The following is a 14,125-nucleotide window of genomic DNA, read 5'->3' on the forward strand; positions in this document are numbered from 1 at the left end:
CAGTGATGTCACCTGCAGACACTGTTCCTGGACCCTGGGGCTCGGCCCAAAAAATGGGGTGCTTTGCTGCCATGTGCCTGATCACGCTGGTGGTGGTCAGGCTGGTAGTTTTGCTACCCCTGCTGATGCGGGCCTGGCAGTTAGTGCAAATGACCTTTTTTGGGGTTATCGGCTGAGTCTTTAAAAAACAACCAGACTTGGGAACACCTAACAGTTGGACTGGTAACTTCCGTTGTGTTGGTGTTACAGGGAATGGTTGCCTGCCTTCTGTCTGTGGCCACCACACTGCTTCTTCCTGCCTGTTGGGGTGCTACACTTCCCTCCCCTTGTGTGCTGCTGTCCTCACTCTGCATGTCCTCCTGCCAGGTTGGTTCAGTTACTATATCATCCACCACCTTGTCTTCCACTTCCGCACCCTGGTCCTCCTCCTGACTTTCTGGCAATTGTGTTTCATCATCATCTATCTCTTGTGACACTTTTCCACCATCGCCTTCATGTGACCGTGGATGCTCAAATATTTGGGCATCGCTACATGCGATCTTCTCTTGCCCCACTTCAAGTGGACCGGGTGAGAGGCCCGAATTTATAAATGGAAAAGTGAACAGCTCTTCGGAGTGTCCAAGTGTGGGATCAGTTGTCTCCTGGCACTCGTCATGGTGGGAAGAAGGATCAAGGTGAAGAATATGCGGTCCATACTCACGGCTACTGAGATTTGACTGTGTGGAAGACAGGGTGGTGGTGGTGGTGTCCAAGTGACTGGATGCATTATCCGCTATCCCACCAACAACTTTTTGACACTGCTCTGAATTCAATAGTGGTGTGCTGCAGTACCCTAGTAATTTGGACAGAAGTTCGGGAGAGAAGATGTGGGTATTTGTTGTGGCACAATTTCAGCTTGCCCACGACCTCTGCATGCACCATCACCATCATGTCCAGTTCCCCATCCCTTGCCCATTTTAAATGGAGGACAAGATTTTCCACGTTCAGTACAAATGGCTGAATTTGGAGGGCACTTATATGTGATCCGTTTAACAGGCAAACCACAATTTTAAATAGCTGGCCTGTGGGCAACTATTTTTAACAGCAAACTGCTGTCAATAACTTTGCTAACACACTGCAACAAAATTTAAATGGAGGCCAGGAATGGCAGAATTTTGAGCTCACTTACATGTCATCCGTGTAACTGGCAAACCACAGTTTTAAATAGCTGGCTTGTAGGTAACTATTTTTAACAGCAAACTACTCACAATCACTTCGCTAACACACTGCAACAACATTTAAATGGAGTCAAGAAGTGGCAGAATGTTGAGCACACTGATATGTGATCCGTGTGACGGACAAACCACAGTCTTAAATAGCTGGCCTGTAGGTAATTATTTTTAACAGCAAACTGCTGTCAATAACTTTGCTAACGCAAAGCAACAAAATTTAAATGGAGGCCAGGAATGGCAGAATTTTGAGCGCACTTAAATGTGATGTGATCAGTGTGACGGACAAACCACAGTTTTAAAGGAAATCTGTCTCCCCATTTTTTCTCTATGAGCTGCAGCCACTGCCATCAGGGGCTTATCTGCAGCATTCTGTAATACTGTAGATAAGCCCCCGATGTAACCTGAAAGATAAGAAAAATGAGTTAGATTATACACCAAGAGGAGCTGCAGACTGCAGCGTGGCGACAGACACTGCCGCTATTCGACAATGCCCGGTAGCATAATGATCACCTAATGTTTCCTTAAAAAAAAGTTGGCTGCCCTTAATTTTTTGAGAAGTTGTCCAGAAAAAATTTAAAAATCAAGTTGGCATCCCTGACATGTTCCTGTCTAATTAGCATCTTTTGTTCCATCGTTTTAGGCAAAGGTTGAATAACTGGGATTGAAAAGATTGTCAAATGTTAATTACAACATTGTACAAAATGCATGGTTAAAGGTAAAGTGGCACTGGACTGTGTTGTGTGAAAGAAAAAGAAACTGTATACCAGGGCAAAGAATCTGGGAGCACCTAGCAACAGCAGAAACACAACCACCCCCACTGGCGCCAACCATCCAGGCAGCCGTACTACTAAATGTAGGCCACAATAAGCCTCCTTTGCCTCTATAAAGCATATTAATGGTGAGGGGGTGTAGATGGAGCATTATGTAATATGTCACAGCGGGATAATGTTACCTCTTATAACAACACCCTCATTTTGAGTCAGTGTTCTTCACAGAAAGTTCTGCCTGATCACAAATGGGATAAATTTTGGCCCATTTTCAAATTTTAAAAATAATAAAATTTCGTTAGTGAACGGAGTTGTTAAATGGGCTATTGAATTGTTAATATTGTGTTTGTTTTAAAAATCATGACAATGGTTGGACACAGTCAGGACATTTGAAGGGTTTGCTGTATTGCAATTCACAGCAAGCCAAATTTTTTAAAAAATTCTCGAACCTAGTAAGTTTATATTTCAAAAGGTTCAATCACATCCAATTGTCGCATCACATGCTACTGTGCTATTTTTTTGCATATGTTTTATAATAAAATACCACATTGTGAGAATATTTGGTTGTATCTTTTGCAAACAGTTAACGTGCTGCAAAATTCATCAAACTGCCTTCTTACTCCACTTGATACGGTAATATTGTCATTTAAGAAGGACACACACATTTTGCATTAAGTTTTATTGACACCAGTATCATAGTTTATAAAGCACTGAAGGAAATGAATGACTCTGTATGGTAATAATCTACATTACATTAACTGCAGGGTGAATAGTAATAAAGTAAAGCATTGTAGCACAAAATCCATCTTGGTAATTCCCCATGTTAAGCAAACATCTAAACAGAATGCATACATACAGTGCTTTGGAGAGAATTGTGAACATGAGACATCAGAATTCAGCAAGGAGTAGATTGTAAACCAGGAGATGCATAAGTAAAGGCATGCTAAATAAAACAATTGTACTATGTAACTGTTTCTTTAAGATGTTACAAAACGCTCAGTGTCATACAAAAGTGACATACACAATGAAAATGCTCCACATTATACATGTGGTGAAAGTACAACATAGTAGTTTACGGTTATACACAATTCCTTTTCCTTGGTGTTCTGCACTTTCCCTCCTATACAAGCGTGAGCATACTGGTATCCAGGATAAACAGCGGGTATCTAAGTGATGCGCGCGCTTAGTTACCCGCTATTTACCCTGGACACCAGCTCCCAGCATCTGCTTACAGCGCTGGGAGCTCGCTGATCGTGGTCTCCCGCTGCCACACACAGCGATGCGTGCTGGCCAGCGGGAGACCAACGATCAAAAATTCGCCCAGGACATTCCTGCACGATCAGCGATACCCGGCGGGGGGGCCGGTCGCTGATGCGTGCCAAACACAGCGAGATTGCTGGCGAGATCACTGATGCGTCACAAAATCAGTGACGCATCAGCGATCTCGCTTAGTGTGAAGTACCCCTAAGGACTCCTCCAGTTTCTTACAAAACAAATTCAATGGAATATCGAGACATTGTGTTCCACAGCCTACAATGCATCTCACGACAACTGGAACGCTAGAAGCATATAGCATAGACACTTGGGACAGAGTACTCTAAAATCACATTTTTTAAAAGCTGATCATTTTGTGCCATATACTGAATCTCAGGGTTTGTTAAACCAAGAGAAAAGATGATAAAAGGCTCCTCTGTATATATTTTGAAATTACAGGATTGCTTTTGACAAAATCCAGAAGCATTTTGAGAAGTCGAATCATTTACTTGTATACTGTAAAAGTGACAATTCTTGTTGCTGCTATGTTTTTGAAAATAGTGGCTACGTTACAAAAGATCCCATGGAGACACTACTAATTTATGATCTTATGAAGTGCTGCAACTTGCATTCAGGCTTTGTTTCCATTGCATTTTTCACTAAATCCAAATTCACTAATAATTATTAGAGTTGAGCGAATATGTTCGGATTCGGAATGTGCCATCGGATCATAATATTAACAGCACATAACTCTGTTTACATGGTGTGATGTACTGCCAATAACAATGATTTTTATGCCAACATACATTATTCAACCCCCTGACAAATGAGCCTTTTGCTCATCTGTCCAGTGATCGCTGGTATGCTTACATGCTTTGGCAGTTGGAAACAAGCATTCTCAGTGCTTGTTTGACAATTGTTGGCTCATCTAAATGCACCTTCAGGAAACAATCTTTTATGGTGGATCTGAACAATAAAAAAAAGTGTTAGGGACATTGTAGCAAAAGGGAAGAGAAAACTTCGCACACCACAATACAGTATACCTGAGATCGTCCGTGCCTGGAGATCAGTGGCTGACTACCACATGTATGCAAATAGAGATAGAAGACTTCCGGCACAGAAATCCTTTTTCAGTAAAAATTCTTACTTTATTTAAAGTTAGGGACATTGACCTTCGTACTAATTTTGTAGAACATTTTAGCAGTGAAATACTTGAAAAAATTTGGTTGACATGAATTTCAGAGAGGAGTAGATTAAAGAAGCTCTCCAATTAAATTTATATTTCTTTAAACCTGTGTAAATATTATAAAGTGTAGTGTCAGTGTGTTAAAATACTCACCTACCAGAGTATATCTTAACTACCCAGATGACTATGTTTTTGCAAACCAAGAAGAATTGACTTTTTATCTGTTTATTGGCTTGAGGATTTAAGTGTTTATTTCTGGTGGGTCAAGAAGACAGACTTGCAAACTGATATACTTTGTAAGTCTGTAATAGTGACTTGTACATAGTGTGCATTTATCTTTGTTTATTGTGTTTGTTGACTTTGAAAGTAAAGAGGGAAAAGAATGTGAGGATGGACTGAAGGACACCGGGTAATTTTAAAAATAGCTTACATGCCTTGGTTATAAAAAGTCTCAGAGAGCAAATCTAAGGAGACAGAGCTACCAGTCGGACATTCTGCAAAACACCCAACAGACGAGAGACAAGACTGCAGCCAATTCATCATGGCACCATCACGAGGGACACGGATCTATGATTCTATAGGAAACAACCTTTGGGTTTTCGGGTCCAGTTGGAAGGACACAGATCTGATCCAGTGACCACTGTTATGAGTTCATTTTCTCCTTCACCTCTGATGTCTGATGAACTCCCTCTGCTGTTGAAAGGAGGTAGTGAAATTGATCTGGATGGGAAGAACCTGTCATCTGAACAGGTGGAGTGTGATTGGACATCCGGAATTTCTGAGTGGATATAAGGCAGCTGACGCCCTTGCTGGGTTGCTGGTGATCCTTTCTGCTCTGAGCTCTGGCATCCAGTTTAGTTCCTGTCTACTAAAAGCTAAGTTTTTGCTCTGCTATTTTTCCATGAGATTTTGTCTGTTTTCTTAGTGTTTGTGTTCAGCCTGCCCTGGTTGGGACGGGCTGAACTCCATTTTTGTCTCTGATCAGTTGATCTCTTTGCTCTGTCTTCAGAATATACCTGAGTGCTGATATAGTGATTTTGAAGTCTAGTGACTTCAGGGCCTTTTCTATCAGACGTGTTGGACATTATTTTTGGCAGGGTTTTTTGCGGATTGCAGCCAGCATCTTTTCTGTCCTTTCCTATCTAGTTAGTTGGGCCCCATCGTTTGGTCAGCCTGTCTTTCTGTCTGTGTTTGTGTTTTCATCTGTTTTTCACCGACAATACATGTTGGGGGCTGTCTAGTGCTTTGGGGTCTGCTCTGGGGCAGTTTAGATTTCCCCTTTCTTTCTTTAGGCTTATTTAGCTCTCCGGCTGTGACGAGGGGTCTAGGGCACCGTAGGAACCCCCCACGGCTACTGTTAGTTGTGGTGAATAGGATCAGGGGTCTGCAATCCGTTAGCTACCAACCTCTCTGGTTTTCTGGACTTAGCTTGTGTTTTTGTTTTTTCCTCCTCCGATGACTCATTCATAACAGAATCACCAGCCATTCCAGGGTACTCAATAGCAGGAGAGAATTGTAAAAAAAAAAAAAAAAAAAAGCGTCAGAATTTTTTTGTGTATATTTTTTCCTCTATTTCTCTGAGGCCGTAGGGGGAATTTTTTCTCAATGGAGATTAAGCAATTGTCTGATCGTGTGGAACAGCTCACTGCTGAAGTGCGGGGAATTTCCACTTATCTTGCTCATTCACATGCTGCTGAACCAAAGATCCCTATTCCTGGTGTGTTTTTTGGGGATCGGTCTAAATTTTTGAATTTTAAGAATAATTGTAAATTATTTTTTGCCTTGAAGCCTAATTCATCGGGGAGCTCCACACAGCAGGTTAAAATTGTCGTCTCTTTGCTGCGCGGCGATCCCCAGGATTGGGCGTTTTCTTTGAAACCTGATGATCCTATTCTAACTAATGTGAACGCATTTTTTCAAGCCTTGGGGTTATTGTATGATGAACCTAATGCTATTGATCAGGCTGAAAAGGCCCTGTTGGCATTGAGCCAGGGTCAGGATTCTGCAGAGTTGTACTGTCAAAAATTCCGAAAGTGGGCGGTCCTTACTACCTGGAATGATGGTGCCTTGGCAGCTCTCTTTCGGAAGGGTTTGTCAGAAACCGTAAAAGATACTATGGTGGGATTTCCTATTCCCTCTGGTCTTGACGATTCTATGTCATTAGCCATTCAGGTTGCCACCTGTTGAACAAATGTCTGAACCTATGCAATGTGATAGAGTTTTGTCTAGGGCGCAACGTCAGAAGTTCAGAAGGCGTAATAATCTGTGTTTTTTTGTGGAGATGCCTCTCATATTATTTCTGTCTGCCCTAAATGAGACAAACGTTTTGCACACACATTTGCTGTGGGTGGTGTTCAACCTAAGTTTCTTCTGTCAATTACTCTGATCTGCTCCCTGTCCACATTTTCCGCTAAGGCTTTTGTGGATTCGGGAGCAGCTCTGAACCTAATGGACTTGGATTTTGCTAAACGTTGTGGGTTTCCTATGACACCTCTGCGGACGCCTATCCCTTTGAGGGGTATTGATGCTACTCCTTTGGCAAATAAACCTCAGTTTTGGACCCAGGTGGTAATGCGGGTCGCCCCAGACCATCATAAAATTGCAGATTTTTGGTGCTGCATAATCTGCATGATACCATTGTTCTGGGGTTTCCCTGGTTGCAAATCCATAATCCAGTTTTGGATTGGAAATCTTTGTCTGTGGTGAGTTGGGGTTGTCGGTGTGCCCTTAGTGACACTCCTGTTTTCTCCACCTCTCCCCAGTCGCATGATGTTCCTGACTATTTGGCTGATTTTTATGATGTTTGCCTCCTCATAGGAGTTATGACTGTGCAATTGAGCTGAGCCCTGGGTGTAAATTTCCCAAGGGTCGACTTTTCAATTTATCTGTACCCAAGCACGAGGCTATGCGATCCTATATTAAGGAGTCGTTGGAGAAGGGTCATATTAGACCATCCTCTTCACCCTTAGGTGCTTGGTTTTTTTTCGTGGTCAAGAAAGATGGTTCATTAAGGCCTTGTATTGACTATCATTCCCTCAACAAAATTACTGTTAAATATCAGTATCTGTTACCCCTGATTTCTGATCTGTTCTCCAGAGTTAAAGGTGCTTGCTGGTTTACCAAGCTTGACCTCAGGGGGACGTATAATCTTATTCGCATTAAGCATGGGGATGAATGGAAGATGGCGTTTAATACTCCGGAGGGACATTTTGAGTACCTGGTGATGCCTTTTGGGCTCACTAATGCCCCTTCTGTCTTCCAGTGCTTCATGAATGATATTTTCCGAGACTTTGTGGATAAATTTTTGATCATCTATCTGGATGATATTTTGATCTTTTCCAAGGATTGGGACTCTCATGTGGAACATGTTCGGATTGTGTTCCGGATTTTGAGGGAGAATTCCCTGTATGTCAAGGGATCGAAATGCCTTTTTGGGGTACAGAGAATTTCATTTTTGGGATTTATTTTGTCTCCGTCAACTATTAAAATGGACCCGGCCAAGGTACAGGCCATTTATGATTGGGTTCAGCCCACTTCTTTGAAGGCCCTCCAGAAGTTTTGGGGTTTTGCTAATTTTTATCGTAAATTTATAGCTAATTTTTCTGGTATTGCCAAACCATTGACTGATTTGACTAAGAAGGGTGCTGATGTGCTGAATTGGTCTCCGGAGGCTGTTTCTTCCTTTCAGAAGCTGAAGCGAAGTTTCACTTCTGCTCCGGTTTTGCGGCAACCTGATGTCTCACTCCCGTTTCAGGTAGAGGTGGACGCTTCTGAGATTGGTGCAGGAGCTGTTTTGTCCCAAAAAGATCCTGTAACATCTAAAATGAATCCCTGTGCTTTCTTTTCCCGAAAGTTCTCCTCATCTGAACGTAACTATGATGTGGGGAATCGGGAACTGTTAGCCATGAAATGGGCATTTGAGGAGTGGAGACATTGGTTGGAGGGAGCTAAACATCAAGTCGTGGTCCTTACTAACCACAAGAATTTGATTTACCTGGAGTCGGCCAAACGCTTGAATCCTAGACAGGCTAGGTGGGCCTTGTTTTTCACACGTTTTGATTTCGTGGTCTCTTTTCTTCCGGGCACTAAGAATGTCAAGGCAGACGCCCTCTCTAGGAGTTTCTTTGCTGATTCTCCTATTGTGACCAAGCCTGCTACCATCTTAGGTGAGGGGGTAGTTCTTTCTGCCATCTCGCCCGATTTGAGACGTGCTCTGGAAGAGTTTCAGGAGGACAAACCTGAGCGTTGTCCCATTGGAAAATTGTATGTTCCTGACCAGTGGAGGAAGAGAGTAATGTCTGAAATTCATTGCTCCGCATTGGCTGGTCATCCAGGTATTTTTGGTACTAGAGATTTGGTGAGTCGGTCTTTTTGGTGGCCCGCCTTGTCTCGTGATGTCAGGAATTTTGTGCAGTCCTGTGGGACTTGCTCTCGGTCTAAACCTTGTTCTCGCTCTAGTGGGTTGTTGATGCCTTTGCCGGTGCCCAGGAGGCCATGGACCCATATTTCAATCGATTTTATCTCTGATATGCCTGTCTCTAAGAGAATGACTGTTATTTGGGTGATTTGTGATAGATTCTCTAAGATGGTCCATCTTGTACCTCTCCCTAAGTTGCCATCTTCCTCAGAGTTGGTGCCCTTGTTTTTGCAACAGGTGGTTCGCTTGCACGGTATCCCTGAGAACATTGTATCTGACAGAGGAGTTCAGTTTGTTTCTAGATTTTGGAGGACTTTCTGTTCCAAGCTGGGAATTCAGTTGTCCTTCTCCTCTGCGTTTCACCCTCAGACCAATGGGCAGACAGAGAGAACAAACCAGACTTTGGAGTCGTATTTGAGATGTTTTATTTCTGCTGATCAGGATGATTGGGTTTCATTTTTGCCCTTGGCCGAAATTGCTTTAAATAATAGAGCTAGTTCTGCCACTTTGATGTCACCTTTTTTTTGTAACTTTGGGTTTCATCCTCGATTCTCTTCAGGGCAGGTGGAGTCTTCAGCCTGCCCAGGTGTTGACACTGTGGTGGAGAGAATGCACCAGATCTGGGACCAAGTGGTGGATAAGTTGTCTCTCTCCCAGGAAAAGGCCCAGCGGTTTTCCAACCAGCATAGGACCATTGGTCCCCGGTTTAAGGTGGGTGATATGGTTTGGTTGTCATCAAAGAATATCTCTATGAAGGTGGCTTCTCCAAAGTTTAAACCTAGATTTATTGGACCTTACAAGATTTTGGAGATTCTTAATCCAGTCTCTTTTTGATTGGCTCTTCCTGTTACATTCAAGATCCATAACGTGTTTCATATGTCTCTGTTAAAGAGGTTTGTTGAGCCAGTAGTTCCTGTGGTGGCACCTCCTGACCCTGTATTGGTTGAAGGTAATGTGGAATATGAGGTTGAGAAGATACTGGATTCTCATCTGGCTAGACGGAGACTCCAGTATTTGGTTAAATGGAAGGGTTATGGCCAGGAGGATAATTCTTGGGTCTCTGCATCCGATATTCATGCCGAAAGATTGGTTTGTGCTTTTCATCGGGCCCATCCTGATCGCCCTGGTGGCGTGGATGAGGGTTATCTAGTTAGTTGGGCCCCATCGCTTGCTCAGCCTGTCTTTCTGTCTGTGTTTGTGTTTTCATCTGTTTTTCACCGACAATACATGTTGGGGGCTGTCTAGTGCTTTGGGGTCTGCTCTGGGGCAGTTTAGATTTCCCCTTTCTTTCTTTAGGCTTATTTAGCTCTCCGGGTGTGATTAGGGGTCAAGGGCACCGTAGGAACCCCCCACGGCTACTGTTAGTTGTGGTGAATAGGATCAGGGGTCTGCAATCCGCTAGCTACCAACCTCTCCGGTTTTCTGGACTTAGTAACTGCTGTCGAAGTGCTAAACCAAGCTTTAGGAAATTTCTCTCTCTACGAGCTTGTGCAGACGATTGTATAACAAGGACGAGTGCTATCTGTCATTTTGACGACTAGTACTCATCCCCATTTAATCTATGGGGCTGGGCAAATGTCTGATTTTTATTTTTATTTTTTCCCAAACCAACTTAGTCAGTAAGAGGAAAGAAATTGCAGCATGCATGATTTGCCTCTGAGAATCGCATGGCACTTGCCCATTCAACTCTGAGTCTCTAGAAAAAATCAGACTGCACTCGGATGGACTGACTTTATAGAGAAGTTGGAGACATTTTTATTTCTTCCTATCTCTCTATTTTTTCTATGCTACTGCTCTATCATTCAAAACCTGTTACTGGTTTGTGAAACTGAAGCTGTGATGAAATCATAATAAATTGATTTATGAGCTAAAATGCCAAACGTTTGTTTTATTGAACTGTAACAATGTATGTGATAATCAGAAACAAATATCACTTTTGAGGAGGGAAGCATATACAGCACAGTAAAGGCAGTATTCGAAAAGTGGATAATACTCTCTTTTTCGCACACTCTTTGGCCCATAGTGGTTGTCGAAGGGAAGATTCAGGTAATAACAGTGGGTCCTTTACGTCCGGTCCGTTCATGTATCTGGGAAAGTTTCAAAGCGATGGCTATAAGAGGACCCAGCACTGCCTGTGGGAAGAAGAGATCAACAAGAACAATTTTTGCTAGTGCATAATAAACTGCATTCAAAGAAACAAATACATATAAAAAAGCACTCCCATGAAAATGTTTATTGCCTAAACCTGTGTAGATATATAAGCAGTATAGTGTAATTGCAAGAATATGCTCACTGATCAGTCTTCCCAGGTTTCCAGTGCTGCTCCGGTCCTCTTCTTGGTCACGTGACTTCTATTCCAACTCGCTAAATCACATTGGGGAGTTGGAAATCAATTTATCAATGAAGTCTACAGAGCTTTGGTCTGACACTTCATCATTAACTTAAACTGTAAAAGCAACTTCCAGCTCACACTTAGACTCCAGTGTGATCTAGTAGGTCGGCATAGAAGCCACATGACTCAGGACCAGAGCGGCGCTGGAAACCAGGGAAGACCGCGATCAGTGAGTATATTAACGTAATTATGCTACGCTACTTATAAATTTATACAGGTTTGGGCAATAAAAGTTCTAAAAAACAAACCAAAGCATGCTTGGAGATTGAATGAACTGTAGATAAAAAGTCTTTCTCACTTTTTATCTTCAGGAGCTCATCCGGGCCACAAGGCTTCTTGTTTGCCCTGGTCCATGCGCTCCTGAATGTTAGGAGTCAGGTTCCTGTGTCTGCTCTGCAGGAATCCAGACCCTTACATTCTGCGGTCTCTTGCTCTTTATCTACCGCAGAGGAGATTGCCTTGCAGCAAATCTCTCAAGGGGCTAAGTCCCACTGTCGTCCTATTGAGCATGCTCATGAGACGGTCTCACATTGGAGATCGGGAGTCATGTGCTCAGGTCCTGCTCCAGATCTCATTGGTCCATCTCGGAGATCTGAAAGCTTCCGGAAGGTCCCGGCTGCTATAAAAAGCGCGCATGGCCGTTCCGCCATGCGCTAGTATAGACTATACTGCTTTGTGTGAATGGTGAAGGATGTATGATTCTAGTGACTGACTTATTATGAAACCCCTTCCCTCTGATATTACGCATGTGGTTAGGGAATTAGTTCAGTAGTCTGCGCCAGTCTGTGGCAAGCCTTAGGCCACTGTGTACACCGCACCTCTGCTCTAGCATCCGACATAGTGCCTGCTTTGTAGCTGTGTCATCCAGCGGTAGTGTCCTGCACCGCGCTGCAGTTGCAGCCCTTCTAGGCGTTCGCAGTAGGGACGCCGCACACATGGTAGGTCTAGACAGACGCAGCCTCTCTGTCTTAGTTCCTGCTCCTGTGACCTTATACCGTGTGTGCATTTACCTGAGGCCTGTGACTCTAACAGGCTCAGCCTTTTTGTATGTTTTTGTTGCGGCGCCTCTGTGTGTGAACAGAGCCCACTCTGCGCACTTCGGGTGAAGTTGAACCCGTGCGCATTATATCGCCATACTGCTCGTCTGCCATTACTCAGCAGCGGTTGTAACACCTACTGCACGGTGGACCCCGAGCGGCGAACGCACTTTATTATTATTTTTATTTAGTGCGTTCCGCCGTTCCTAACACTGAAGATTAACAGTTGGACCATTGGTTTGAGCTGTGTGCTCTCTGATGCTTCAGAAACATTGGAGGAGTTCAGGGGCACTTTAACTGGCCAGATTGTGTTCTCCAACAACCAAACCAGTTTTACATTAGCAATTACAAGCTCTGTTAAAAAAGTTCTTGCAAATGTTGCATAATAAACCTAAAAATCTCTCCATTTTTAAGAAGAGGTAAATTGTAAATTTGCTTGTTTTTAAAAGCACTTTTCAACATTGACCATTCTAGGTGGTGAGACGGTGTATGTAAATTACCATATTTTTCGAATTATAAGATGCACTTTTTTCACCAAAATTTTTGAGAAAAATTGGGGTGTGTCTTATAATCTGAATGTAGCTTACCAGAGGGGTGGGTGGAGTGGAGCAGGGCCCCAAGAGGCAGGGTCACTGTTGCAGGAAGCTTGCTGGTAGGAGGGGATGTTCAGCAGTGCAAGGCTTGGGCTTTCAGAAAATGTTGGCGGAGTCCCCACACTTCCCATTATTTTCACTGCTGTGGACTTCAGGAAAGTCGCCACTGGAGGCAGCGCATGCACACATTGAGATTTCGTCACTGAGATCTTGTCTCCAGAGATCTCAATTTGCGCATGTGCAGCATCTGGCTACCATTTTCCTGAAGTACACAGCAGTGAAAATGATGGGAAGTGTGGGGACTCCACCGACATGTTTTGTTAGCCCGGAGCCTGCCGCACCCTTGCAATAACAATAACCTCCTCTCAGCCCGGGGACACAGCATCACCCCACTTATGTCACCTCCGCCAGCTTCCTGCAGGAGTGGCCCTCCCTTCTGGGAGCCCACTCCACTGCAGCGCCCCCCCCGGTAAGCTACCATAAAGGAAGACTATAAGACGCACCACCAGTTTATTAAAAAAATTGTTTCCTAATTTCCTCCCAAAATTTGGGGTGCACCATATGGTCCAGTGCATCATATAATCCACAAAATATGGTATATAATTTAAGCAGTAGCCATTTCATTGCATTTAGGCTTGTTTGGGGCCATTAATCTTTTTACTTGAAACTAAAAGCATAAAAAAAGAATATATAGTAGTATGAAAGCATTTTTTCTCATATCATTTTAAAATTCTCTGAATGCACACACCAGTGTAATCTATAAATGTTGAAGCCAGTAATAATTAAAAGTTGAACTCTAGTTAGCTGTTATGGACAGTTTTAGAAATTATGCCATGTCATATCTGCTTAGTGAGAAAATAAATTGCTTGAATCTCTTTATGGAATAAAATTCTTGGACTTATGTGCGCTGCTAGACAGAATATCAAATCCAGATCATGTAGATAAATTGACCATTTATTTCCCAACGCGTTTCGAAGTCCATAACACTTCTTCCTCAGGGGATGACAGATGTCAACCCCTGAGGAAGAAGTGTTATGGACTTCGAAACGCGTTGGGAAATAAAAGGTCAATTTATCTACATGATCTGGATTTGATATTCTTCTAGCAGCGCACATAAGTCCAAGAATTTTATTCCATAAAGAGATTTACGTAGCGGTCACTGTGTGGACCGTTGGACGTGCAGCAGGCTGACAAATTGATTCTATATGATCGGCTCTCTCCTGGAAAGGGTGAGTATATGTCTATTTTGTCTTTTATAAATCACCCGG

At 43.1% G+C, this 14,125-nt stretch overlaps 1 protein-coding gene across 1 annotated transcript in view; it reads right to left on the minus strand.

Annotated features, from left to right (window-relative positions):
* Positions 1-2,642: 2,642 nt before the first annotated feature.
* PGM5 (phosphoglucomutase 5) overlaps positions 2,643-14,125 on the minus strand; it is a 386,192-nt gene continuing 374,709 nt past the window's right edge. The window contains exon 11 of the mRNA XM_073572252.1: positions 2,643-10,967. Within this exon, the coding sequence (XP_073428353.1) occupies positions 10,878-10,967 (90 nt within the window). The 3' untranslated portion in view covers positions 2,643-10,877. The remainder of the gene's footprint in view (positions 10,968-14,125) is intronic.

The sequence above is a fragment of the Dendrobates tinctorius genome, unplaced genomic scaffold (assembly GCF_039654945.1).
Source record: "Dendrobates tinctorius isolate UK_male_01 unplaced genomic scaffold, ASM3965494v1 ptg000031l, whole genome shotgun sequence".
NCBI lineage: Eukaryota > Metazoa > Chordata > Amphibia > Anura > Dendrobatidae > Dendrobates > Dendrobates tinctorius.